We start from the raw sequence: 27,460 nt of genomic DNA on the forward strand, positions 1-27,460 counted from the left end.
TTTTGGGGTCGCTGTGGGGAGGGGGGTGGGTATGGGGCCACTATGGGGCCGGGGGCTTGCTATGGGATCATTTTGGGATGGCAATGGGGCAGGGGGTCGCTATGGGGCAGGGGAGATTGCTATGGGATCTCTATGGGACAGTTTTGGGTCCATTTTGCGTCTATTTTGGGTCCATTTTGGGGCCGTTTGGGGCCATTTTGTGGCAAATTCGGGGCCGCTTTGGGGCCAGTTTGGGGCAGTTTTGGGTCCAGTTTGGGTCCATTTTGGAGATGTTTTGGGTCCATTTGGGGGCCATTTTGTGGCCATTTTGGGGCAGTTTTGGGGCCATTTTGGTGCTGTTTTGAGGAAGTTTTGGGGCTGTTTTGGAGTTGCTGTGGGCCAGGGGGTCTGGCAGCTGTCCCCAGCCACAGCTCCACTTTGTCATTGCTGCAGTGACAAAGTGTCCTCGGGAGGTGACAAATTCCTGCGGGCGGTGGGTGGAGGGGCCACATACGCATTTATATTTAATATAAACTTTTGTATCTTATCGAGATTTATATTTTGTATTTTATAATTTTTAGATTTTATTTTTTTAGATTTTATATTTTATATATTTTTGTATTTTAATTGGTATTTTAATAGACATTTGCATTTTATATTTTATAGAAATAGATTTTTACATAAATATTTATATTTTATAGAAAATTGTATTTTCTATAAAACAAAAATAGGTTTTATAGTTCAGTTCGATATATTTTATAAAAATATTTCAATTTTATGGAAATTTATATTTTATAAAAATCTATTTTATAATTTATAGTTTAAATATATTTTATAAAAGTATTTTTGTGTTTTATAAATTTGTATTGTATATCTTGTAGAAATATAAAATATATTTTATATATTTTATAAAAATATTTCTATTTTCTAGATTGATATTTTATATTTTATAGAAATTAATTTTCTACTTCATTTATACATTATATAAATAATTATATTTGATCAAACTTTACATTTTATATTTTCAAGAATACATTTTATCTTTTATAGTTCAGATATGTTTCATATGAATATTGCTATTTTATCAAAATCTGTATTTTATATTTGGTATAAATTTGTATTTTAGATAAACCGTCCCCAGCCACGGCTCCACTTTGTCATGGCCGCGGTGACAAAGTGTCCTCAGGAGGTGACAAATTCCTGCGGGCAGGGCTGAAAGGCGCCCAACCTCTCGGTTTCTATTTTATAGAATTATTTCTGGTTTATATAGATTTACATTCTGTATTTTGTATAGATTTATATTTTCTATTTTATATAAATGGATTTTATCTTTTATCTTTTATATTTCTTTTATATAGATTTTATAAAAACGCTTCCATTTCATACAAATTTATATTTTATAGTATATAATTTATGTATTTATTTTTTATAACTTATATAATTTATGTATTTTGTATTTAATGTGTTTTATGTAAATATTTCTATTTTACAGAAATTTATATTTTATAATTAATGTATTCCGTATTTAGTATATTTTATATTTTACGTATTTTATGTTTTATATATGTTTATATATTTCTATTATATAGGCATAGAACTGGGCACAGCACTTTTGGGGTCATTTTGGGGCTGTTTTGGGGCCATCTTGGGGCAATAAGAAGTATCCCAGTATTGCCTAGAAAGCAAAAGAATTTTTCCATGATCTAGAACTGATACAGAGAACTTGCAACTAAATTAAAACAGATAATAATTTGCCATGCAATCAAATGTGTTTAAAACAGACAGTTCTTTGCCACATAAAACCAGGACCTTGCTCATTTGTTTAGGACTGATGAGTAGAAATCAGTGCCCAAAAACTGGAAAAAACTGGAAAAAAAAGGGAAAAAAATGGAAAAAAAGGGAAAAAAGTGGATTAGTAGTTTAGACTGTGCCCAGGAGTCTTAGAGGACAATGAGAGACCAAGAGGGCCTGCGAAAAGACTGGGTTCATCCAGCGGACACCTGAGGAACACTGTGCTTATTTGTTAAAATAATGAAATATATGAATTAAATTATTGCAATGCTTGAAGCACATGAAAACGCAGTAAGAAGGATCCCAGTATTGCCTGGAAGGCAAAAGAATTTGCCTCTATGGGCTAGAACTGATACAAAGAACTTGTAACTAAATTTAAACAGATTTTAATTTAGCACAGGGGCCACCAAGTTCACTGCGGCCACCACAGCCACTCTGGCCACCATGGTCACCAAGACCCCTTGAGCCACAGCCACTATGACCACCGTGGCCAACAAGGCCACTGTGGAAAGCCATTCTATTAAATAATTCCTTCAAAACAATTCTATTAAATAAATTCTATTGAAGCAATTTTATTAAATGATTCTATCAAAACAAAATGGCGGTTCCTCCTCAGGGGAGAATGCCATTTTGTGTGGAGTAGGGAAGATGCTCTGTAACAAGGAAATTTGGTAACTGCTGCTGGCAGGCTGTGAGCTGCTGCTTTTTCTCAGTCATCTCTACCCCTGTATGGGACTGATGCTTCATTAAAGACTGAGAACAGCTACCCTGGCAGTCCCATCCTGTTCCTGCCTTCTCCAACGCAGGAAACAAGAAGGACGGTGGGAATGAACTCACTCAAAATGGCGGGAATGAACTCAAAACAGTGGGAATGAACTCACTCAAAATGGCGGGAATGAACCTCAAAATGGCGGTTCCCCTTCAGGGTCAGACGCCATTTTCTGTGGAGTAGGGAAGAGGGATAAGATTGAAAGATGGTGGGACATGGGTGAGGATAGAACTCAGGATGGGTTGTGTGGGCCCATCCTGAGAAGGGCACAGAAGGGGACAGGAGATGGCAGAAGGTGGGTAGCACTTCTGTGCCCATTGGCTGTTTCCATCTCCTGACCCTCCTTGAGGAGACAAAGGGTTAGGAATGCAGGGGGAAAAATATACAAAGTGGGAAAGAGAACTTCAGTTTGGAATATTTAAAAGGGCCCCATAAACTAAATAAAACGGGGAAAAAATTAAACAATTAATAAACTAAAATTCCCATATGAAATTATTCCCCCTCTAAAATTACAGCTTCCCGAACCCGCGTGTATACGTTTCCTTTCAGCACTGAGTCAGTCCTCTATCCCCTCGAAGGACGTGGGCTCTCCTGTTGGCAAGAAGTTTAATGATACTAAAGTCCTACTTCACAGTTCTGCCAAGTACCATGTCCAGCTCTGTCAGTGCCACATCCAGCTCTTTCCAGTGCCATGTCAAGTTCTGTCCAGTGCTGTGTCCAGCTTGGCGCTCCTCAGGACAGAAGGGATGTCAAGATCCTGGAGCAGGTCCAGCAGAGGCCGTGAGGATGATGAAGGCACTGGGGCATCTTTCTCACCAGGCAAGGCTGCAGGAGCTGGGGCTGTGCAGCCTCAAGAGGAGACACAGCTGACAGGAACCTCATCCCTGTGTATACGATGCCTTAGGATTTCCCTTCTATTTTTCTCAGGTCTTGTACTGCTTTAGTGTGGAACTCTAAATCTCCACAGCATGTCAGCTGCTGTTCTCCCATTTTAGTCAGATAAAACTATCCCTCTCTAGACCTGAAACTCAAGGACACCTCATTGTCTCAGGGCTTGAAAAGTATCAATGAAAGTGAACTGAGGCATTAGAAAACTGGGGAGATATGGCTTCATTCCCTGAAGCCGTAATTGGAGGATTAATCCCTGATATGTAAATGGACCAAACCTATAACTGTATGAAAAACTTGTCCCCTCATGTCCCTCAGCATTCCCTGTGTCCCATCAGTGTCCCCTCAGTGTTCCCTCAGTGTCTCCTGCTGTTCCCCCAGGGTCTTCCCTGTGTCACACAGTGTCCCCTCTGTGTCCCCTCTGTGTCCCCCAGTGTCCCACACTGGTCCCCGTGGCCTCTCTCCACCATGGCCCCCCTGGCTCACACCCTGGCACTGCTGGCAATGGCCGTGGCCATTGTGGCCATCAAGGTGGTGCCCCCGGACATGGCCAAGAACTCCTTTGATGACCAGTACCTGACATGTAGCAAAAACTTGTCTGAGAATTTGCTAGAACTCCAGGTCTCTGACTTCTGCAAGAATGACGAGTTTTTCAATGACTGGAATACTGCCACAGCTCAGTGGAAGAAGCGGGGGTCTGTTTCCAACCCCCTTACCCCAGACCAGGCCATTGCCCTCATGGCCTACACTATGAGGTAGTTGAACTTGTACAAAGAGTTCAATGATGCCGTGCGTGAAGCTGGAAGCTCCATCTGGAAATACCAGAACGAATTCCACTTCAAATCACTGCATTTCCTGCTGACCCGTGCCCTACAGACGTTGAGACGCCAGAACAATTGTAAGAATGTGTTCTGGGGGGTGAACATTTACCATTTTGATGTGAAGCAAGATAATGAAGTCCGCTTTGGTCAATTCGCGTCAACATCGCAGAGCAAAATGGTGGCCCAGGATTTTGAGCAGGACACAATGTTCAAGGTGTACATGTGCCACGGCGTGGACATCCAGAAATTCTCCATGTATCCAAGCCAGAAGCAGGTGCTTATCCCACCCTTCGAGACCTTCAAGGTCACTGGTGTCAGTAAGGAAGGAAACACGATGCACATTGAGCTTCGCTCCTCCAGGAACTCCAGCAACTACGACTGTGAGTGGCTGAAAGGTGACATCATGGGGACAACCCGCGGGGATTGGGACACTCAGTGAGGGTTGGGGACAAGGACACACAGTGCTGGGAACACCCATGGCCCAGAGAGGACAGGGACACGCACTGTGGGTGGGAGATAGGACACCTAGTGCTGGGGACAAGGACAGGGACAGCCATCGCTGCTGGGCACAGGGGATGGGGACATGCAATGCCAGGTGAGGGGGAAAGGGACATCCAGTGCTGGGGACACCCACTGGGGTTGGATGACAAGGCCTCCAGGTCAGGGCACAGGGCCTTCATTATGGCCCTCTCTGACCCCCACAACCTCAGGGCCCCCCTTTCATCCCTGTCCCTCTCCCCATGGCCCCTCTTTTTCCTCCCTGATCCCCTCCCCCCATGGTCACCCTTGACCTCCCTCTTTGTGTCCCCAGGTGGGAGCGTTCCCAGGAACTCCCTCCACCTTGAGAGGCTTCTCCTGGTCACTGTGGCCATGGCAGTGGTCACCAGAACCCTCTGAGCCATGAGGCCACCAAGGTCACTGTGGTCTTGTGGGCCACTGTGGCCACTATGATCATGAAGGACACCGGGACCTGCAGAGAAATGAGGCCACAGAAGCCTTGGTTGCTTTGGTCACACTGTGGCTACCAAGGTCACTGTAACAGGGGGTCCATCCTGGGGAAGTCCCTCTGAGGGCTGCCCAGGAGGGAGCAGCACAAAGCCAGCAGGACCAGCAAGGGCAGGGCTGGTGCTGCCAGGACAGCCCAGGATAGTACGGACAGCAGAGACTGGGCAGCGCCTGGGGCCAGTTGGGCACTTCCCGACACAGGGGTTTGGGAGTGCCAATGGCACAGCCACATCCTAAAGCTCCTTGGCTGCCTCACCTGATGTATCAAAAAATTGCTGCTTACTTGCCTGGAGTATTAAAAATGTATCAAAAATTTGATCCTTGCTTGCCTTACAGGTCAAAAGTTTATCAACATTTGCTACTTACTTGCCTGATGCATCCGCCAGAGCTTTTTTAAGGCCTTTCCTGAAGTGTGCCTCATTTCCTAAAATAAAGCAGTTCCTCCCTTTTTCCTCTGCACTCCCTTTTCACTGCAGCTCCTCATCAATGACCTCGAGGGGCTGGAACATGCCCAGGGAAGGGACAGAGATGGGAAGTGTCTGGAGCACCAGGAGTGGCTGTGAGAGCTGGGGAGGGGCTGCTCAGAGCAATTAGAAAAGGATGAACAATCAGACTGAGGCCAGTTCCAAAGTTCCTGATTTGCAGCAAGGCAACAAAAGAAGCATTGGGAGGAAAAGAAGAAAATCAAACAAAAATAAAAAGAATGAAAAATAAAACACAGAAAAGGGGACAAAGGCACCACCAGCCATTCATTTATGTAAAAACCTGATGTTTCACCAGGAAACTCTTTTTTCTTTTAAATCAGGGAATTTTCCCTCTTTAGCCCACACATCTCCTGAAATGGCCGAGCTGTTGTCGTTCAGGATTTGCCCACCGGAGGGCAGCAGCGAGCAGCGTTAAACAGCGGCACTGCACATGCACCGCCCCCAGCTGCAGTTCCGCGTGCCACCAGCAGGTGACAGCACAAACTGCTGAACTGGTAGACCTGACAAGCGCCGCCCCCGCCCCATCCTGGTCCCGGGGCTCTGCAATGGTTTGGGATGGAGCCACCTTAAAGCCCGTCCTGTACCAGCCCTGCCATAGACAGCCCCCCCAACCTGGCCTTGGACACGGGCAGGGGCCAGGCAGCCACAGCTTCTCTGGGCAACCTGTGCCAGGGTCTCACCACCCTCACAGGGAAGGATTATATAGGAAGGATGGATGTAATGTCTTTGAGAAACAACCCAGTGGGTTGGGATCTTCAGGAGAAATGGTTGTCAAAGCCTGCAAAATGGGTTTTGATGTCTCTACAGACATCAAATTTGTTGCAGAACCCTTATATTTGGAAGAGAAAATTTGATCTCTTTAAGTTAATTGGAAAAATGGATCCCCACAAAGTCTCTTGCATAACCCAGAGAGCCTGAACTTCTGAACTTTGAGGGAGAGTGACAGGTTCAAGGGGGAAATGGGATAGGTGGTTTGGGAAGGCTGCACCTTCCCAGCAGCCCCATTCAGCTGATGGGGAATGGAAGAGGGCAACATGCAGCTGAGAGTTTGGGATAAAAGGAGGCTGCATCCTCTAAAACCTCAAGAGAGAACCCCCATGGGAGTCTGGCTGTGGAAACTCTGTGCCTTTATTCAAATAAAGTTTCAAGGCTGTTTTGTGGACACTTGGCTTTTCATAGTGTGGCTTTTCCCCAAAAGATGAAGGTGCTGGATAGGGCTTGAAGACTTATCAGCAAAAATGATAAAAGGATGTAAAAGTATTTACACAGGAAGATAAATGCAGCTGGAACCAGTGGAGAAAGAGATAAAGGAAACTCCAGTGTGGTTTTTGACAAGTTCTGTAACACAGAATGAGCAGCCCCTGCCCAAAGGCGAAAGTTTGAGGTGAGGTCATCTGAGCTATTGGGGCACCCAGTGAAAATGACCTCCAGAAACTCTATTTTAATGTCTCTAGAGGGCAATAAAAGTTATTTCCTGAATCAGGCACTCTTGCAAATTATTTATGGGAAAATGTTGATTTTATATTAGCTAAGAAGCCCACTTTAAAGATATGTATAATTAGGATGGATAGATCCCCCATGACCCTCCCTGATTACCAATCCACCCCATTCACCCCCGACCACTGGTCACCCCTAACCTTCCCCCTGCCCTTGGCCCCCATCTCTCCTGTCACTCCTAACCCCATGTTACAGCCCCCTGCGACCCCCTCACTCCCCATATGGCCCCCCCCACCCCCCTGATCCCCATCCCCCAAGGTCCTCCGTCCCACCTGACCCCTCCTCATGGCCCCCCTGTTCCCCTGTAACCCCTGACCCCTCCCAGACCTCCCTCACCCCCATGGACTCCTCACCGCCCTCTTTTTCCCCCCGCAGCCACTCGCAGTTGTATTTGCTGAAGGTCCCGGTGGAGCGGAGCCAGATCCATGTTCTCCACCCATCCCGGACAACTTGGGTGACCTCAAAGGTCTCAAAGGGCGGGATCAGCACCTCCTCCTCCCATGGGTAGTTGGAGAACTGCTGGATGTCCACACCATGGCATGTGTGCACCTGGAAAATCGTGGCTGTCCCAAATTGCAGAGCAATGTCTCTGCTCAGTGATGTCGATGCGAATTGACCAAACCGGACCCTCTGGCCAGGCCACGCCTTGAAATGAACATCACGCACGCCCCGGAACACGTTGTGACACTGCACATTCTGGGCGTCCCTCAGTGTCCGCAGGGCCTGGGTCAGCAGGAAATGCAGCGTTTTGTAGTGGAAGTTCTTTCGGTATTGCTGGGGGGAGCGCCCGGCCACACGCACGGCTGCGTTGAAGTCCCTGTGCACGTCTGGCATCGTGTAGGCCATGATGGCGATGGCCTGGTCTGGGGATGACAGAGGGGACACACGGGACCCCTGACTCTGCCACTCAGCCTTGGCCTTCACCCAGACCCGGGCAAAGAGAGGATTCTTCTGGAACTTGGAGTGGTTGAAGGCTGGCAACGCCGCGGTCATTTCAGGACCACAGCCCTGGTACTGGTCATCGAAGGAGTCCCGGGCCATGTCCAGGGGCACCTCCTTGATGGCTGCAGTGGCCACAGTCATTGCCAGCAGTGCCAGGGTGTGAGGCAGGGGAGCCATGGCAGGGAGAGGCCACCAGAAGCAATGTGGGACACTAGGGGATAAAGGGGGGCACTGAGGGCACACGGGGGTACATGGGAAGGGTTCCTCTGTGGAGGACTGAGGAGGGGAACTGTGGTCACCCTAGGCAAGGGAGGGGCAGCTCTGGCTAGAAGACCCCTGCACATATCCTGGCATGGTGATCCCAAATCCTGGGGTTATTCCTGGACTCCCCAGTGTCCCTCAAAGCCCCAGGACAATCCCAGTCCCATAGTCCCATGTCACCCACCCTTAGTGTCCTCTGGCCCCGCAGGGCCTTGATTCAAATTCTGGGGTCACTCACTGTCACAACAGTGCCCTCTGTGGCCCCAGTCCTTCTCACACAGTCCTCCCTGGCCACACTTCTGTGTCCCCTCCAGTGTCATACCTCTGCCCACCAGCCCCATAACCCCACTCCCAGTCCCGTGTCCCTTTCCCCAGATGTCACTCCAGCCCCTCCACAGTTCCCCAGCCCAAACCCTGGGGTCAATCCCTGACCTCCCCAATGTCCCCAACAGTGCCCCAATCCCAGTCCTATGTTTACCCTTCCACTGTCCCCCCAGTGCTCCGCAGGACCTCAGTCCTGCTCCCAGACCCCTGCAGCCCTCTTGTGATCCCAGACCCCTCAGGAACCTCACTCAAATTCCTAAAGCCACTCCCTCAGCCCCCACAGTGTCCCCCATGCCCTCTCCCAGACCCAAATTCACTCCCTATCTGCTGACCCATTTTGGTGTCACCCAAGGACCCCCAAACCAAATCTGGAGATCACCCCCTGCCCCCACAATGTCCCCATGGAGCCCCCATGACCTCACTCCACAATCCCAGCCCCATGAACCCTGCCAAATGTCCCCAGTGTCCCCCCAGACCCTGATACCAAAATGGGCCAGAGTGAACTCCCGGACAGAACTGGAGAGATCACAAAGCCGGAATTTTCGGTCAGCTCAGACTCACAGCAGATCTCTCTTGGTCCTGCAGGTCAGGACGGACTTTGCCACAGAGTATTTATCCATCCTAATTATAAATATTCATTAAAAAGGGCTTCTTAGCTAATACAGATACATCACTTTCTCTGGAAATAATTTGCATGGCTCTTCCTCTTTTTGGAAGTCCTTTTCTGGTACTGGAGGGTCATCCAGAGGGGTTTCTGGGTGTGGCTTTCACTGGGTGCCCCAATATCTCAGATAACCTTTCCGGGAACTTCTGCTTTGTGCAGGCACAGCTCCTTCTGTGCTACAGAACTTGCAAATAAAACCCTCACTGGAGTTCCCTTTATCTGTTTCTCCACAGGTTCCAGCTATGTTTGGCATCAATATCCACACTTTTACACCCCATTCTTCTTTTTGCCAGTCAGTCTTTAAGCCCTACCCAGCACCTTCAGGGGAACTGAAACTTTCTATTCTCTCTCTTATTTCTCAACCCACAGGACCCCAATCCCACCATCTCATGTCCCTCCCCAGTGCCCCCCAGCCCCACTCCCCACTGCTCACTCAGTTGCTGTCACACCTCACACACCAAACATGGTCCCCTAACATGGCCAGAGTGGCTGTGGTGGCCTTGGTAGCCTTGGTGGCCTCATTTCCCTGGAGGTTCTTGGTGGTCTTGGTGTTTGTGGTGGCCACAATGATCACAGTGCCCTAGGTCACATTGGTGGCCTCATGGCTCAGAGGATCCCAGTGGCCACTGCCAGGGCTGTGGTGGCCAGGAGGAATCCTCCAAGGTGGAACGAGGTCATGGAGGTGCTCCCACCTGTGGGACAAAGAGGGGCTTCAGTGGGACCATGGGGAGAGTGAGGGGGTCAGGGATGGCCATAATGGGGGGTTAGGGGTGACACGAGAGATGGGCCCATGAGGTCACGGGGAGTTGGGGGGGTGGATATCGGGGGGGTACAGGGGCCAGGGAGGTCAGGGGGGTCATAGTAGGCTTAGGGGTGAAAGGGGTCAGGGGGAGAGGGGGAGCCAGGGTGTGCCATGGGGGTGCCATAGGAGTGCCAGGGAGTGCCAGGGGTTCAGGGAGTGCCATGGGGGGTCCCAGCCCACTCACATCCAGCACACAGGGCCCGTCCCCACAGCACTGCCTTTGGTGGGGAGGGACAGGGTTAGAACAGGGTGTCCGTGTCCCTGTCCCAGTCCCTGTCCCTGTCTGTGGCTCTGTCCCTGTTCCCATCTCTGTCCCTGTCCTCCTCTGGCAAGGGTGTCCCTGTCCCATCTCAGATGTTGGGGTCCAAATCCCTGTGCCCTCTCAAGGGCATTCCTCTCCCCATGCCCACAGTGGGTGCCCTTAGACTTGGTGTCCCAATCACTGGCTGTCCCTGTCCTTGTTCCCAGCACTGGTATCCTCGTCTCCCCACTCAGAGTGTGTGCCCTGTCCCTGTCCCCTGTGCCCTGTCATGACTGTCCCCATGGCCACAGTTGGTGTCCCATTCCCCCCAGGCTGTCACCTGTAGTGTCACCTTTCAGCCACTCGCAGTTGTATTTGCTGGAGGTCCCGGTGGAGTGGAGCTGGATCTGTGTCTTGTCCCCTTCCCGGGTGACTTTGATGACCTCAAAGGTCTCGAAGGGTGGGATCAGTACCCCCTCGTATTCTGGATTTTGGGAGAAAGATTGTATTCCCTAACCTTGGCACACGTGGACCTGGAACTCTGTCTCATCTGCAGTAGTTGTTCTCAGCCATGTTATCAGGAATTGACCAAACCGGACAGACTGACCACGCTGTGCCTCAAACCGGACCCCACAGTCCTGATGGACCACATCCAGACACTGCCCTTTTTGAACGTCCCTCAGTGTCCCCAGGGTCTGGGTCAGCAGGAAATGGAGCGTTTTGTAGTGGAAGTTGTCCCGGTATTCCTGGGGGGAGCAGCATTGAAATCTGTGTACACGTCTGGCGTTGTGTAGGCCATGATGGCGATGGTCTGGTCTGGGGATGACAGAGGGGACACAGGGGACCTCTGACTATGCCACTGTCTTGGGTTGCAGTGTAGGATGTACACAAAGTATTTATTCTATCGCCATCTTCATGAACTGTTGAAACCAGGTGGGCTAGTGTTTTCCCAAGCCCCCTGCCTCTTCTGCTAATGACCTTTGGGGTGTCTCCTGCTAATGGCCCATTAACGCCTGGCCCATGAGTCACAGGTAACTCCCTCCAGGGGTTATCTCTGTTTAATGGGCCATCAAGGACCCATTTCACACTCCTCATGCTATTGTGAGATGCTCTGCCCTGGGGGAGGAGTCAAGCATTCTCACCTGGATATAAGCTGGTATTTGGGACAGTGCAAGGGCACTCATCCACTGGATTCCCAGAGGAGCAGGGCTACCAGACCTTTCTACAGGATCACTGCTTCAGGAAGAGCACCTCACCTGGACTGCTTCCACCACCCTGCTCAGGTTGTATTCTGACTCTGTCAGTGGTCCTTTGTGTTATTGCATTTATTTTATTTTACTTTTACCTTTCTTCTTATTAAATTATATCTCTGACTTAGAGCCTCTCATTCATTTTGCTTTCAAACCACAACAGCCACTCAGGCACAGCCTTAGTCCAGAACAAGGCAAAGTCAGGATTCTTCTGGAACTCGGAGCAGTTGAGGGCTGGCAACACTGCGGTCATGGCAGGGCTGCAGCCCTGGTACTGGTCATCAAAGGAGTTCAGGGCTGTGTCCAGGGGCACCACCTCGATGACCGCAGTGGCCACAGTCATTGCCAGCAGTGCCAGATGTAGGAACATCCGTGGACGGCAGGGAGAAGGAACTCTGCACACCTGATGTATTCTAGAAACATGTGGTTTTATTGCAAGGGTCGTGGGTAAAAAGGGCTTTGCCTTCAGCCACCAGCCTGAGCTGAAGGGAAGCCCCAAAGAGAGAGGAAGAGAAGAGAGGGTATGAGGTAAGGAAGATAAAAGAGCTAAGAGAGCTAAAAGGTGTAAGAGTGGTAAGAGAGGTAAGAGCGAGAAAGAGTGAGGACCTTGTCACAATACATTATATTTATTTTTGTGTTGAATATTCTAATTTACAGTCACCAAGTGGCTCGAGATACAAAACCTACAGACTTTGCATGCAACCTTTGAGAACTGCTATATTACCGTATCATCCTACATTCTAAACTCTAACTACTTTTTCCCTGATGCTTTGGGAGGGTGGAGAGGAGCTACATTCTTGGGTGGTTTTGTTTTCTATCCCTCAACCTCACTCCAGCTAATCACTATCTTCCTGCCTGCCATGGTCACATCTCAAAGCTGGCCTTCATTTCTATTTCCCTCACAGGTTTTACATCTCCAGTATTTCTTACCAGGCAATCATACCCGCAAGCCCTTCCTGTCCCATCTTTCCCAACATCAGGGTGTGAGCCAGGGGGGCCATGGAGGAGAGAGGCCACCAGGAGCAGTGTGGGATGCTGGGGACACAGAGGGGACACACTGAGGAGACACTGGGGTGTTGAGGAAGATGAAACAAGGAAACCATATAAATATGATTGCTTGGCAAAAGGTTCTGAAAATATGAAACCTATAAGCGAAGTAGAAATGAAAGCTAGCTTTGAGATGTAGGATACCGAGCCTTGGTTACTATACAACCAGAAAACAATAGCCTAGCCAGCTGAAGGAGAATCCCTTTTGATTGAACAATACCCTTCTGCTGGCTGGCTGAGGGATCCAAAGATCAATGCAGCAAGAGAGAAGAGTCTAAAGAGTAGCTTTTAGAGTTTAAAATGTAACACAGTATGGTAATGTAGTAGTTCTTATAGCGTGTATGTAGATTCTGTAGGATGTGTCTCTTACTGGTTGGTTAGAGTAAATAAGAATATTCACCACAAGAAGAGATATAATGTATTGTAACAGGAACATAGCTCTCGCACTCTCTCACTCTCTTTCTCTTGCTCTTGCTCTCCAGCTCTCTCTTTCGGGCAGGCTTTTAGCTGTGGCTGGCAGCTTAAGCCAAGCTCTTGCACCCATGATCTATGTAATAAAAGCATGTTTCAAGAGCTGACACGGACTCCAGAGATCTCTCACATCACCATCCCATCTGCACCTACAATGGGGGACACTGAGGGGACACTGGGAGACACTGAAGGGATACTGAGGGGACACAGAGGTGACAGGGACTGGGCTCCTCAGTGAGGGACCAGGGAGGGGAGTGGGGTCAGCCCAGGGGGAAGGGAGGCACTCCTGGCCAGGAGACTCCTGGACATGTCTGGGCTCCCTGATCCCCAATCCTGGGGTTACTTATGCCTCCTCAGCATCTCCCCAAGGACCCCAATCCCAATCCCAGAGTCCTGTGTCCTCCTGCCCCCTCCCCGCCCCCCCCCCCGAGACCCATTCCTACTCCCATGATTACAAGTCCCAACAGCACCCCCAGGACCCAGACCCAAATCCTGGGGTCACTCCCTGACCCCCCCAGTTCCCCCTGGGTCCCTCCCCAGACTGCAATCTCACTCCCAGTCCCCAATTTCTTCAGTGTCACACCAGGACCTCAACCCAAATCCAGGCACCACCCCTTGCCCCGTCAGTGTCTCCCAGCCCCCCCATGACCACAATCCCACTCCCACCATCTCGTGTCCCCCCTCACTTTCCTCCAGAGCACACCAGGACCCCAATCCCAGTCCCATGAATTCCCCCGAAGCATCCCCAGTGTCCCCCCAGCCCCTGATACTGAAATGGGCCGGAGTGAACTCCTGGACAGAACTGGAGGGATCACAAAGCCGGAATTCTTGATCAGCTCAGACTCACAGCAGATCTCTCTTGGTCCTGCAGGTCAGGGGGACTTTGCCTTGGGGTATTTATCCACCGGAATTATAAATATTCATTTAAATGGCCTTCTTAGGTGATACAGAACCAGCACTTTTCCCTTAGAAATTTGCATGGCTCTGCCTCTTTCAGGAAATATTTTTTCCTGTCCTAGAGAGTCAATAAAATGGGGTCACTGGGTGTGGTTTCAGGGAATGCCCCAATATCTCAGATGAGCACGCGTTGAATTTTCACTTTGTGAAGGCGCTGGTCCTTCTGTGCTACAGAACTTGCCAAAACCCCTCCCTGGAGTTCCCTTTATCTCTTTCTTCATGGAAGTCTGGGTGACTTCTGCGGCCTTGTTGGTGTGGCAGAAGTTCTGGACCCCAAAAAAGGGATCCACCAACACCAGGAGATACCTGAACCCTTGCTGGTGTGGTGGCTCAGAAAATTCATTTGCCAGGAATCCCTGGCAGTGTTTCCTCTTTCAGTGATCCCTGGAGCTGATGGGTTTGAATTCAAAGGGTTCTGTTTAAAACACATCAGGCATTGTTTTGTACCAGACCTGACAATTCTGTCCTACGGACCCCGAGTATCTGAGGCTGCAGAGCAGTCCCAATCCCACTGATTCCTGAGAGGTTTGCTGGGGCTTTTCTCCTTTACAAATTGCAGCATCACTTGGGGTGGGCCTGACCTGGTTATTGGCAGTTCCCACTCACTCCCACAACCCACCCTGTTTATTGTGGGCTTTTAGATAAGCAGCCAATTTTCAATCTGCCCAATTCCATCACTCCCTGACCTCTTGGCCCCGTGCCTCCAAATGCTCCCTGGAACCCTCCTGGCCCCAGGCCACATGGCCAGCTCCACTGGTCACTCACCAGCACCCCCAGATCCTTCTCCAGAGCTGCTCCAGGAGGTTCCCCCCAGCCAGAGGATGGCACTGGAGACTGTCCCTCCCCAGGGGACAGGACGTGACCTTGCCCTCTGGAACCTCCCTGTTTCCAGGCTTTAAGATCCCCCTGAAGTGCAGGATATGGCAGGACGCTCTGCCTGCAATGTGACCAAGGGACAATGCCCCATTTGTGGCCATTGGGGTGGAGTGACCGGGGTCTTGTGCTGATTTTGGTGCTGAATTGGGATAAAACTAGCCCAAATCACCAACCCCAAATTGACAACTGAGGGTGAAGCACCAGAGCTGGGCCTGGCCATCCATCAGCTGACCCTGGCCATGTCCAGTCCCCTCTCAGACAGAGATTCCTGTCCCATATTCCTGCTTGGAATGAAATGTGTGTGAGGTTCCTCCCTCAGGAAGGGGAGGCTCCCCAAGGATCCTGCGTGAGTTTGAGAGAAAGAGGCGTTCCCATGAGTGTTGGTGTGGGGAGTGACCTTGAGCCCTCTTATGAACTGTCTCATTTTGCTGACTGTGACAGAATTCTTTAATGGATTTTTTTTGTTAGAATCACTTAATAGAATTGTTTTGCACAATGGCCTTGGTGGCCACAGTGGCCACAGCAACAATGGTGGCCCCAGTGACATCATGGTGGCTGTAGCTGCCAATGTGACCATTATGGCAGCGGTGGCCTTGGTAGCCTTGATGCCCTCATTTCTCTGGGGGTCCAGCTTGTCTTGGTGATCATGGTGGCCACAGTGACCACCGTGACCTCGGTGACATTGGTGGCCTCGTTGCTCAGAGGATCCCGGTGACAACTGCCAGGGCTGTGGTGGCCAGGAGGAATCCTCCGAGGTTGAAGGGGGCAATGGAGACGCTCCCACCTGGGGGACAAAGAGGGTGGTCAGGGGGACCATGATGGGGCATTAGGGGGAGTGAGAGGGGATGGCCATAATGGGGGATTAGAGTTGACAGAAGAGATGGGGCCATGAGGTGATAGGGTGTTGAGGGGACCACGGGAGTCAGGGGGTCATGGTGGGCTTAGGGGTGACAGGGGTCAGGGGGATTCAGGGGTGCCATGGAGGTGACAGGGGGTGACAGGGGTACAGAGAGTGCCATGGGGGGTCCCAACCCAGCTAGGTCCAGCACACCGAGCCTGTCCCCACAGCACTGCTTTTGGTGGGGAGAGACAGCACCAGAACAGGGCCATCCCTGTCTCTGTCCCTGTCCTCCCATGGCACTGGTATCCCTGTCTCCCCCAAGATGTGAGGGTCCCCATCCCTGTGCCCCATCGTGCTTGCTCCAGTCCCCATGCCCACAATGGGTGTCCCTAGACTTGGTGTCCCCAGCACTGGAGGTCCCTGTCCCCACACTCTCAGTGAGCGCTCCTGTCACCCAACCCCAGTGAATGTCATTGTGTCCCCTGTGCCCTGTCATGAGTGTCCCCATACCCACAGTGGGTTTCCCCTCCCCTCAGGCTGTCCCCTGTGGTGTCACCTGGCACCTCGCAGTCGTCGAAGCTGCAGGTCCGAGTGGAGCGGAGCTGGATCACGGCTTTGTCCCCTGTCTCTTTGACTTGGGTGACCTCAAAGGTCTCGAAGGGTGGGATCAGCACCCCCCAGCTTTGTGAATTGTCAGAGAAAAAGCTTATATCCACGCCCTGGCACGTGTACACCTGGAACAATGTCTCCTTCCCGGAGCAGTTCCCAGTTGTTTCGTTCAGTGACATTGATGCGATTTCACCGAACCGGAGGGTGTCACCACGTTTTGCCTCAAACTGGACCCCACACACCTTCTGGAGAATCTCCTGACATGCCCCATTCTGAGCATCCCTCAGTGTGGCCAGGGCCTGGGTCAGGAGGACATGAAGCGTTTTGAAGTGGAAGTTGTCCCGGTATTGCTGGTAGGAGCGCCCGGCCATGCGCACGGCATTGTTGAACTCCTTGTACATGTCCTTCATCGTGTAGGCCACGATAGCAGTGGCCTGCTCTGGGGACAGAGGGGACTCAGGTGGCCCCCGCCTCTGCCACTCAGCCGCGGCCTTCACCCAGACCTGGGCGAACAGAGGGTTCTGCTGGAACTCAGAGTGGTTGAGGGCCGGCGACAACTCAGTCATGGCACGTCCGTAGCCAGTGTGAGCAGAGATCTGCCGGGGTGTCACCTTCATGGCCATGGTGGCCATGACAATTGCCAGCAGTGCCAGGGTGTGAGCCAGGGGAGAGGCCATGGCAGGGAGAGGCCAGCAGAAGCAGTGTGGGACACTGGGGGACACAGAGGGGACACAGAGGAGACACTGAAGGGATGCAGGGAAGGTTCCTAAGTGAAGGTCTGGGGAGGTGAGTGGGGTCAGCCCAGGGGGAAGGGAGGCACTCCTGTTTGGGAGATCTCTGGACATGTCTGGGCTCCCTGATCCCCAGTCCTGGGGTTACTTATGCCTCCTCAGTGTCCCCATTCCACCAGAGACCCCAGTCCAAATCCCACAGTGCCATGTCTTCCTGTCTCCCAAAAGCCCAATCTTACTCCCAAAATCAAAGTCCCCTTGACCCCCCCAAAATCCTGACCCAAATCCTGGGGTCACTCCTTGAGCCTCCCAGTGTCTCTGTTGGCACATCCCCAGACTCCCATTCCACTCCCTGTCCCCATTTTCTTCAGTGTTACCCCAGGACCTCAACCCAAATCCAGGCACCATCCCCTGCCCCCCAGTGTCTCCAATGCCCCCCATGACCTCAATCCCACTCCCACCATCCCATGTCCCTCCTCACTTTCCTACAGAGCACCCCATGACCCCAATCCCAGTCCTGTGACTCCCCCAGGGTCCCCTCAGGAGCGCAATCCAGATCCCACAGTCCCCTGTCCACCCTCAAGTGTCCCCAGTGTCCCCCCAGCCCCTGATACCGAAATGGGCCGGAGTGAACTCCCGGACAGAACTGGAGGGATCACAAAGCCAGAATTCTTGATCAGCTCAGACTCACAGCAGATCTCTTCTGGTCCTGCAGGCCGAGGGGGATTTTGCCTTGGGGTATTTATCCATCCTAATTATACATATTCATTAAAATGGGCTTCTTATCTAATACAGATACATCACTTTCTCTGGAAATAATTTGCATGGCTCTTCCTCTTTCAATATTTTTTTATTGTTCTGGAGAGTAATAAAAATGTAATTTCTGGGGGTCATTTTCACTGAGTGGCCCAGTAGCCCAGATGATCTTGCCTTGAACTTTCACTTTTGGCAGGTGCTGCTCCTTCTGTGTTACAGAAGTTGCGAAAAATCCCTCACTGAAATTCCCTTTATCTCTTTCTCCACAGCTTCCAGCCACATTTGCCCTGCTGTATCCACACTTAAATCTTTTGATGTTTTTTGCTAGTCTGTCTTTAACCCCTACCCAGCACCTTCAGGGGAACTGAAACTTTCCATTGTGTCTCTTATTTCTGTGAAAAACGAGTTTCACTCTCTTAGAAAAATTTATAAGTTTAATAAAAAAAAATAAGTATAGACTATTTAGGAGACAGAAAAGCAAAGGTATCGTGGCCGAGGGTGGCTCACCAGAAAAGCACACTCACTCCTTCAAAATCCTCATTTTTAAGGATTAATCTTTTACATGTGCATTTTTTTCAAACATTCCTTTGAGTCCAGATGTTCCCTTGGGTTTTGGCCCTCCTTCCTTCAAAACTTTGCCCCATTGTACTAAATTAGCATTTATTAGAAAAAGTCCTTGTTGGCACCTGGTAGTCTTTCTGATACCAGAAGATCAATAAATTCTTTCTTGTAGCTTTTGTTTCACCTTTGCTGTCTCGATCTTATCAATTTCAGGAATGTAGAAAGGATTCTCTCTCTCTGTCTCATCAGGTTTGGGCAGTTTAGATATTACAAAGAGAAAAAAACTTGTCTTTTTACTGTTAACACTATGTTACAATCAAAAAATATATTCATCACCTTTCTAAACTCTATTAATAAAACATAATACTGTACAATTATACCAAGAGTATTCGTTTTCATATTTGTGAAAAGCCAACTTTATAATATGCATTTATAACATTTCTCAGCCCCCCAGGATCCCAGTCCCACTGTCTCATGTCCCCCCCAGTGCCCCCCAGCTCCACTCCCCACTGCTCACTCAGTTGCTGTCACACCTCACACACCAAACATGGTCCCCTATCAGATGACATACTTGTAGGCACCCCAAGCCTGGGGATAATCTCCTTGGGAAGTGCCTGGGTGACTTCCCTAGCCTTGTTGGTGCTGCAGGAGAAGTTCTGGACCCCAAAAAAGAGATCCACCAACACCAGGAGATACCTGGACCCTTGTTGGCGTGGTGGCTCACAAAATCCACTTGCCAAGAATCCTCGGCAATGTTTCCTCTTTCAGTGATCCCTGGAGGTGATGGGTTTGAATTTAAAGGGTTCAGTTTAAAACGCATTGGGGATTGTTCTGTACCAGACATAACAATTCTGTCCTACAGTCATTGAGTATCTGAGGCTGCAGAGCAGTCTCCATCCCATTGATTCCCCAGAGGTTTGCTGGGGCTTATCTCCTTTACAAATTGCAGCATCACTTGGGGTGGACCTGACCTGGTCATTGGCAGTTACCACTCACCCACTCACCCACCCTGTTTATTGTGGGCTTTTAGATAAGCAGCCAATTTTTAACCTGCCCAACTCTATATAGACCTCCTCCCTGGTTGTGAAATTCCTTTCTCAGGAACTAACACCAGAATGCTTTATTGAACAACTTCTCTTGCAGCTTTATTGCAAGTCTACACAGATTAGGCAATCCCCAAGGTAGTGTGTCCTGGTTTGTGGTACGGCCAGTTCTTTGGGCAGCTGGGTGGCATCTAGGACAGACATATTCTGACTATATTTAATCAGAATACTCTGTTTTGACAATAGACTTTCTTTCCATGTGGCTCCATGGGCCAAAGCTCAAAGCAGATGGCAAGTTCCTCTGTTTGCTCTTTTTCCTGTTGCCAATTCCAGAGCTTTTTGTAACAGTGTGAGCTCCACCCTTTGTTTCACATCTTCTTGCAGTTACAGTGAGCAGAGCACATGCCATAAACTTTTGTCCCAGACTAGATTTCCTGGCCTCTTGGATGAGAAGAACCATTGCTATGGCTCACAGGCATCCAGACCAACCCTGGCTGATTGAGCTGTTTGGAGAAGCACCCCACACGTCTCCTGAAGTCTCCCCCACAAAGGAGCCCCCAGAATGAACTTTGATTTGGACTCCTGAGGACAGACACATGTTCTGTAACTCCAAGATGGCCCTCCAAGATGGTCTGCATGTCCCATGGCATTTCCAGACTTTAACAAAGCCTTTCGATCATTCTGTGCAACAGTGATAGCACTAGGCCCTGGGAATCCTGGCTCAGAAGTTGTGGGAGACTGCCGAGCGCCTGCCCCATCCTGGCCCCGGGGCTCTGCAATGGTTTGGGATGGAGCCACCTTAAACCCCGTCCAGTGCCAGCCCTGCCATGGGCAGGAACATCTTCCCCTGGGACAGGCTGCTCCAGGACCCCCAGCCTGGCCTTGGACATGGGCAGGGGCTGGGCAGCCACAACTTCTCTGGGTAACCTGTGGCAGGGCCTCACCACCCTCACAGGAAGAATTGTATTGGAAAGATGGGTGGTGATGTCTTTGAAAAACAGCTCAGTGAGTTGGGGTCTTCAGAGGAAATGGTTGCCAAATGTCTTCAAAAATGGATCTTGATGTCTCTACAACCATCAAGTCTATCAGAGAACCTTCATGGTTTCACTAAAAAGTTTCAGCTCCTGAACTTTAAGTTAATAGGAGAAATGGGTCCTCACAAAGCCTTTTGCATAATCCAGAGAACCTGAAATTCTGAATTTTGAGGGAAAATGACACGTACAAGGGGGATATGGGGTAGGTGGTTTGGGAAGGCTGTACCTTCCCAGCAGCCCCATTCAGCTGATAGGGAAAGGAAGAGGGCAATGTGCAGCCCAGAATTTGAGATAAAAGGAGGCTGCATCCTCTGAAACCTTGAGAGAGAAACCCCACAGGGCTATGGCTGTGGAAACTCTGTCTCTTTATTCAAATAAAGTTTTGAGACTGTTTTGTGGACAGTTGGCTTTTCATAACATGACTTTTCCACACACGCTGAAGGTGCTGGATAGGGCTTGAAGACTTATCAGCAAAAATGATAAAAGGTAGTAAAAGTATTAACACAGGACAATAAACACAGCTCGAATAAGAGAAGAAAGAGATAAAGGGAACTCCAGTGATGGTTTTTGACAAGTACTGTAACACAGAATGAGCAACCCCTGCCCAAAGCAAAAGCTTGAGGTATGGTCATCTGAGCTGTTGGGACACCCAGTGAAAATGACCTTCAGAAACTCTATTTTATGACTCTCCAGGGCAATAAAAATTATTTCCTGAATCAGGCAGAGAGCCATGCAAATTATTTACAGGAAAAGTGCTGGTTTTGTATTAGCTAAGAAGCCCATTTTAAAGAATATGTATTAGTATGGAAAGATTCCCCCGTTACCGTCTGTCAGAGTCTGTCCGAGGATGTGTTATGCCTCACAACTGTCTCCGATGGTTGAAGACCAAGACCCCCGAAGAGACTGGGGAGAGCCCCTGGCCTGGCTGAGGTGGGGCGCCTGCCGAGGACTGATACGCATCTCCACGAGAACGGAATGCAAGAACAATAGCAGCTCGTTACAGTGGACTGAGCTGACTATACTGACCGTGCTAGAAGGGCACAGCTTGCCGCTTGTTCCTGAGCACCCAACTTTGACGCAGGTGCCTGCACTGGCCCAGTGCCCTCTTTGGCTCCATTCCACTCGCCTTGGTCCTTTTCCTGACCAGCCTATAAAGACTCTGCGGATCCCGTGCACCCTTTGTGATCACCCCACTGGAGAAGATCGCGTCTATGGGCATCTCTACGTCTTGAGGACCTCCGACTCTCCACGTGGTAGCTATAATCCCCCTTCCCCTCTTTCTCTATCTTTCTCACTATTCTCTATTTTCTCTCCCCACTATCGCATTGTGGGCACTAAATAAAAGTGCATTTTTTTGTTTAAGCAAACTGGTTTGTCCCCTGTTGTGTCTTTTGCGCTTTGAGATCTCCAAAACGAACTATCAGGTTCCCCGCATATGTTTGCGGACCCTGACATGGGTGTAGGGTAGTAGGGTTCAGCAGGAGGGCGCAGAGCAGTTCAGCAGTGACCTACAGAGGCTGAAGGCTGAGGGAGGGCTTGAGAGGTAAAGGACTCACAGGCTAGAGAGCACACAGTGAAAATCAGGGGTGCAGGCTGGGATACAAGTCAGAGTACAGGTGTACCAGCCCTCACAGCACTGCTACCAACACTGTGTTTCCCTGAGAGCAGGTGCAGGCAGCAATCCTAATGCAGGACAATGCCAGAAGCCCTGAGAGGTGCAGGCAGTAAGCCCAAGGCTAGGGCCAGGCAGGAAGTGATAGTGGGGGGCAGAGTCCACAGGGTTTGGGTTCACTGGGGGTGTCCAGCCTGCATTCCTTTCCTGCTCTAACTGGGGTTGCTCACAGCCCTAATGGAGGCTGTGGTGGGTGGGCTCAGTACCAATAATGTCTCTAAGACCTTGGCACTGCAAGAGTCAGCCTCTGAGCACAGCTGAAGTGTGCTGCCCAAGGACCCAGGCATGCTTAGGAGAGGGGGAGTAGCAGAATTGCCAGGTTTTGGGGGATGTGCTGGTGAGATTATGCTTTGATATTTGGTTTTCTTTATTGTAGCTGACTGAGAGACAACAGCCCAGTGACAGCAGGAGCCTCCCAGAGGGAGAGGCGACCTTCTTTGGCACCCAATGTGAATTCCCATCCCCAGACATCCGAGAGATAAGTGGAGGGCTTGGAGTCACCGAGGGGATGAAAGCGGGATGTGGGGTCAGGGGTCACCAGGAGGGGTTTTGTGAATCAGGTTTGGAGATGGGGATGTCCAAGATGTGACCCCTTAGGCTGTGTAAAGGGAAAGTCTCATTTTTGATCAGTGCTGAGGTGTGCAGGGCAGAGCAGTCCCAGGGCACGTCGTGTCACTTGTCTGTTGTGCACTCTGTGGATTTGGAGCATCTCATATCTTTCATGTCTTTTCCCTTTGCCCTTCAAGGGGCCTTTTAAAACCCCTGGCATCAATCTTAGCATTTCTGATCTCTGCATTCCTCAGCCAGGTGACTTTGACTCGGGTGCTCAGACACACATCAGAATCCATCTCTCTTCACAAGTGTCCAGGCCGATGCCTTTCCAGGTCTTGTTCTGAGCTGTATCCACATCTGTGCACTGCTGTGATCCATTCAGGTGGATTAGGTCTTGTCAGAATGCAGGGATAGGTAGATGAGTCTGACCTTAGGATTCTCAGGCATCCATCCCTGCGTTTCTTGGGATCAGTGATCCCGTTGGCATCTTCTTCCTGCAGGGTTCTCTGAGCCTGGTCAGCTCCCCATCGGTCTTACCTCGGTCATCTCATTGCGAGTTCTCTCGGTCCTCAGGGTCATTCTTCTTGCTGAGATATTTCTGTCCCTGTTGTGTCCCCGCTTTTGTCCTGTCCTGTGTCACGGGTGTTGGTGTGTGTTTGGCTCGGAGCTGCTCTGCCTTGTTGCTTAGTCTGGGTGTGGGGGGAATGGGACAAGTCCTGGGGACTTGAAATTTGTCATGTAGGGTGTAGTTGGCCTGTAGAGGGTATCCCTAGATTGACACAAATTGTCTGGAGCCGTCAAGTTATCTTGCAGCACTTTGACTTTTGTCCTGACTTCCTTTCAGATGCAGATGGATTAAATCCATAGCAGAGTGCCCCATCCCGGGTGAGGGGGCTCCCCAGGGAAGGTCAGTCACTGTTGATGATGAGAGTCGCATATTTCACATTTATTGGCACTCCAGTGCAGGGCATCTGCATTTACAGCTCCAAACAAGTGAGTCCCTTGGTAACCCCCCCCCGGGGAGCAGCTGGAGCCTGCTCTGGGCTGGGCTAGGGGACCAAACACTTGGGGCTGACACAGCTCCACACTGAGGGGGCTTGGGAAAATGCCTGGCTTTGTCCAGGATTTTTTTTTTAACCTTTCTACAAGGTTTTAGTTGTCAACTTGGTAAAAATAAATGCTAAGGACTTCAAACCATGAGGGGCTGGCAAGTTATGCACACCAGAGACAGCTTTTTTGTTTTGTTTTTAAATAGCTGCGAGGCTTATATCTTGATTTTCAGACTCTCTTTTTTTGGCCGACTTTTTGTTAAAAATCTTATTTTGAAGTGCCTCAACCAAGGACATCCTGTTTGAAACTTTATCCCTGTTGTTTTTCGTCTTGCAGGTAGGTGGTAAAAAAGGATGGAGCCAGTAGGAAGCAAAGCCCCTGGAAGGCCTCATCCCAGTCCAGCTGTTGTTTTGTGTTCTTTAAAAGATTTTATACTTATTTTTAATTTTTAACTTTTTTTAATATTACTTTTAGATTTTTTTAGATTTTTATTTTATTTCCATGTTTTTATTTTTTGTATTTTTAATTTTTAAAAAACTTTTTATTAACTTTATTCAAATTTTTTTTAATTTTTATTTTTTCATGTTTTCTTTGTTCCTTTTTTAAATACTATTTCTTACCCAGAGTATGTGGAAGTTTGACCCTAAAGGAGAGAAAAACCAGGAAAAGACTGACATCAAAGAACACTAAATTCATTTGTGCCATGCTTTAATATGAAAAAGATAAAGGATAGCATGAAAAAAGACCAAGCATTCTCTGTTTTCCAGGAGACTCCCATTCTCTGCACACTGACCACCCTTCCGGTGGACTTCTACACAGAAACCATTAACTTATGTTTTCTTTGGGTTTTTTGTTTGTTTGTTTGTTTGTTTGTTTGTTTGTTTTTGTGTTTGTTTTTTTTTTTTTTTTTCCTCCATTCTCTTTCTTACCCTGAGTAGGTGGAAGTTTGGCTGTTGGCAAGAAAGAAGTTGAAAAATGACCTCCATGTCCATTGGATGTCTGGATATAATTGAGAGTGCAGTTAGTGAAAAACCTCTGTATTTTCTGCAACATTAAAAAACCTGAATGGAGAAAGCTGTGAACACTGTGGTGCCTTTTTTTTTTTCCTTTCAACCCCTTAACAGGTCTCATTCTCCCCATGCACAGTATTACCAGCAGTAACTTGATGTTGAGGTGTATTTCATTGTTCTTTGTCTTTATTTTTAGGAGGTAACATGGGATATTGGCACTCCAGGTGAAGCAGACAGGGTGAGTGTTGACTGGTGGATGGAAGCAGTTGTTGCTCAGGCCTCAATTTCTGGTGCAACTCTAAGCATACACTGTTGAGTTTTTTTGGGGTTTTTTTTAGGTGGTCTACTTGCAAGGCGTTCCAGTCCTGGATCCCGGCAGCTTGGTGGGTACAAGTTTAAGATATACATGTTTCAGAGTTCTGTCAGCCTGGAGCAATTGTGTTTTCACAGTAACTCAGCCTGCTTTTTGCCTTGTTTCTTTGTAGGAGCTGCTGCGGCCCTACACATACCAGGGAAGAGAGGCAAGCAGGTGAGTTGACATTTTGGCAGGATGACTCAGGTGAGCGGTGTCTAACAGCGTGCTAAATGTGTACCTTTTCCTTTTGCAGGTACCCTCCGGGCAGCCTCAGGAGTCAAATGGCGATCTGAGGTGAGCCGGGGTAGCGGTGCAGGGGAGGCCTGGGGATTACTTTTTCTGTCAGGCAATTGTCACATTTTCTGTTTTGTTGTCCTAGGTTCCGTGAGGTGCGGAGCCCAAGACTGGATATGGCAGCACTGAAGTGGATGTGTTCTTTTCCATTGAAGATGGATTTTTGTCCGCTCATCTTCTGAAAGATAAGTGTTTGGGCTGGTGTTTGGGTGAAGGGGAAAAAGCTTTGCAAAAGGAGGCAATTCAAAGTCAGCTTAGAGGAGAGAGCCCTAGTGGGACGGGCCCCTCGCAACTAACGGGAGAGGGTTTCACCTCGGCCTCACCGGAGGCTTTGCCGGGCAGGGCAGTTCCGCGTCCTCGCGTGTTTTGCGCCGTCGTCCGTCTTCGAGTCTCAACATCCTCGTGGACGTTTTCACCCGAGGAGGTCGCCCTCAGGTCCAGAGCTATCGCCACGGTCACCCGGCAGTCATCGCTTCCTTCTCTCGGCCTACCCAGCTTCTCGAGCATCCTATTAACAACTTAGGCACTAGTTCTTGTAAGGAGTTCTGTTTCGTCATCACGTGCTATTGCCTTAAAGCTTTCTTTCCTTTGGCATCATCAGCCTGTGGCTCATCTTGTGCTAGGAGTCTTGGGTCCATAAGGTGAAACTGCCTGGCAGTTTCAAGTTGTGTCTGCTGTGTTGTCTGCGTCTGCATTATGTAGTTTGTGTCCCTTGTCTTCTGTGTGATAGGCCTTTGTTACATCCAGGCGCTTTATCCGCACCATTCCGGCCCCCTTTGGCCGTACTTTCCTCGCGTACTTTCCCGGATCATCCTTATTCCGGCCTCGTTACGTTTTGACTTTTGGAGGCCGGCACACGGACACTCGAGCGTTCTCATCTATTTTCATTCTCAGCTTGGGTAGCGCCACCTTTTCAGATGCCATTCTCTTGGACTTTTATAGGGAGGGTATTAGATTCCCCTCACGTGCCTGCAGTATCTTTCAGAGTTATCTGAAGTCAGCACTTGTATTCTACCTGTCTCTGCTCATGTTGTATGTGCCAATGTTGAATGCGCCAATATTGCGTCTCTCAGTGTCGGCTTATATTGTGTGCGCCTACATTGTATCTGAGTCTATTGCATCTCACTATGTTGGTTCATATTGTATGTGCCTACATTGTATCTGAATATGTTGTATGTGACTATGCTGGCTTATGTTGTATTGTACTGTATGTGACTATGCTGTATCATACTATGCTGGCTTATGCTGTATCCTATTGTATGTGACTATGCTGTATCCTATTGTATGTGACTATGTTGTATCAGGCTATCTTATGCCGCTTATGTGTGAGCTGCCCTGCCCTGGCACATAGTGTTAGTGAGGTAGAACAGTTGTAAAACTTCACAGTTCACCTCTTTTCTGTGGAGTTTTGGGCATAAGAGATATGGGCCTGGAGTGGGGATAGCTTGCTGTCAGATAAGCGCTTGTTGACCACCTCTTGTTGTCTTCCAGGTCCCTGAGGAGGATTAGCATCTCTGTGCTTGCTGATGCTACAAGTTTCCTGGAATCTACCATGTACGCTGAAGAATGATTGTGTGTGTATGAGAGTCCTCTGTGTTTGCTTGTGTTTGCCTGTGTGTGTGTGTGCGCTGACTGGTTTGACTGGTTCTAACCTTGTGTGCGTGACTTTTGCCTTTCAGGTTTTTCAACACATTTTAAATTTAGAATAAAAAATCCCCAGCTCGGGGTTTTTTTTTTAATTTTCCCCCCCAGCTGGGTTTTTTTTCCTTGGTCCCGGCTGGTCTGCGAGGCGATGTTCATCGCCAAAGTTTGGGTGCCGACGGCCTGTGGACCGGGGTTTTCGTCAGGCAGGCCGGTTTGTGTCGAGGCTCCCGGGAACCAC

General features: G+C 49.4%; 3 protein-coding genes, 1 long non-coding RNA gene and 1 pseudogene across 5 annotated transcripts; 2 read left to right on the forward strand and 3 right to left on the reverse strand.

The window, feature by feature from the left end:
* The first annotated feature begins 3,895 nt into the window (after nt 1–3,895).
* LOC310911849 (NAD(P)(+)--arginine ADP-ribosyltransferase 2-like) lies at nt 3,896–5,145 on the forward strand (annotated as a pseudogene). Its single transcript has 2 exons — nt 3,896–4,643; nt 5,060–5,145. The product of its transcript is annotated as an NAD(P)(+)--arginine ADP-ribosyltransferase 2-like (transcript).
* A 575-nt stretch (nt 5,146–5,720) lies between these two features.
* On the reverse strand, nt 5,721–14,135 carry LOC310909809 (erythroblast NAD(P)(+)--arginine ADP-ribosyltransferase-like; the record flags this gene model as incomplete). The annotated part of the gene is made up of 3 exons (XM_083862013.1): nt 14,008–14,135; nt 7,572–8,388; nt 5,721–5,753 (listed from the first exon to the last, which is right to left on the reverse strand). The coding sequence occupies exons 2-3, from the start codon at nt 8,352–8,354 to the stop codon at nt 5,721–5,723; spliced, it is 816 nt and encodes a 271-aa protein (XP_083718139.1). The 5' UTR covers nt 8,355–8,388; nt 14,008–14,135.
* On the reverse strand, nt 9,970–12,089 carry LOC310909855 (NAD(P)(+)--arginine ADP-ribosyltransferase 2-like; the record flags this gene model as incomplete). Its single annotated transcript, XM_083862157.1, has 4 exons — nt 9,970–10,118; nt 10,810–10,953; nt 11,077–11,285; nt 11,887–12,089. 4 exons carry the CDS (start codon nt 12,087–12,089, stop codon nt 10,033–10,035), a joined length of 642 nt encoding a protein of 213 aa, XP_083718283.1. The 3' UTR covers nt 9,970–10,032.
* A 1,633-nt stretch (nt 14,136–15,768) lies between the features above and the next one.
* On the reverse strand, nt 15,769–17,197 carry LOC310909923 (erythroblast NAD(P)(+)--arginine ADP-ribosyltransferase-like; the record flags this gene model as incomplete). Its single annotated transcript, XM_083862281.1, has 2 exons — nt 15,769–15,854; nt 16,468–17,197. 2 exons carry the CDS (start codon nt 17,195–17,197, stop codon nt 15,769–15,771), a joined length of 816 nt encoding a protein of 271 aa, XP_083718407.1.
* Nucleotides 17,198–23,929: 6,732 nt separating this feature from the next.
* On the forward strand, nt 23,930–25,580 carry LOC310911872. The gene is made up of 3 exons (XR_014590599.1): nt 23,930–25,312; nt 25,415–25,458; nt 25,538–25,580. It is a non-coding gene; the product is annotated as an uncharacterized lncRNA (long non-coding RNA).
* The last annotated feature ends 1,880 nt before the right edge of the window (nt 25,581–27,460 follow it).

The sequence above is a fragment of the Zosterops lateralis genome (genome assembly GCF_965231275.1).
Source record: "Zosterops lateralis genome assembly, chromosome: 1".
In the NCBI taxonomy this organism is placed as follows: Eukaryota; Metazoa; Chordata; class Aves; order Passeriformes; family Zosteropidae; genus Zosterops; species Zosterops lateralis.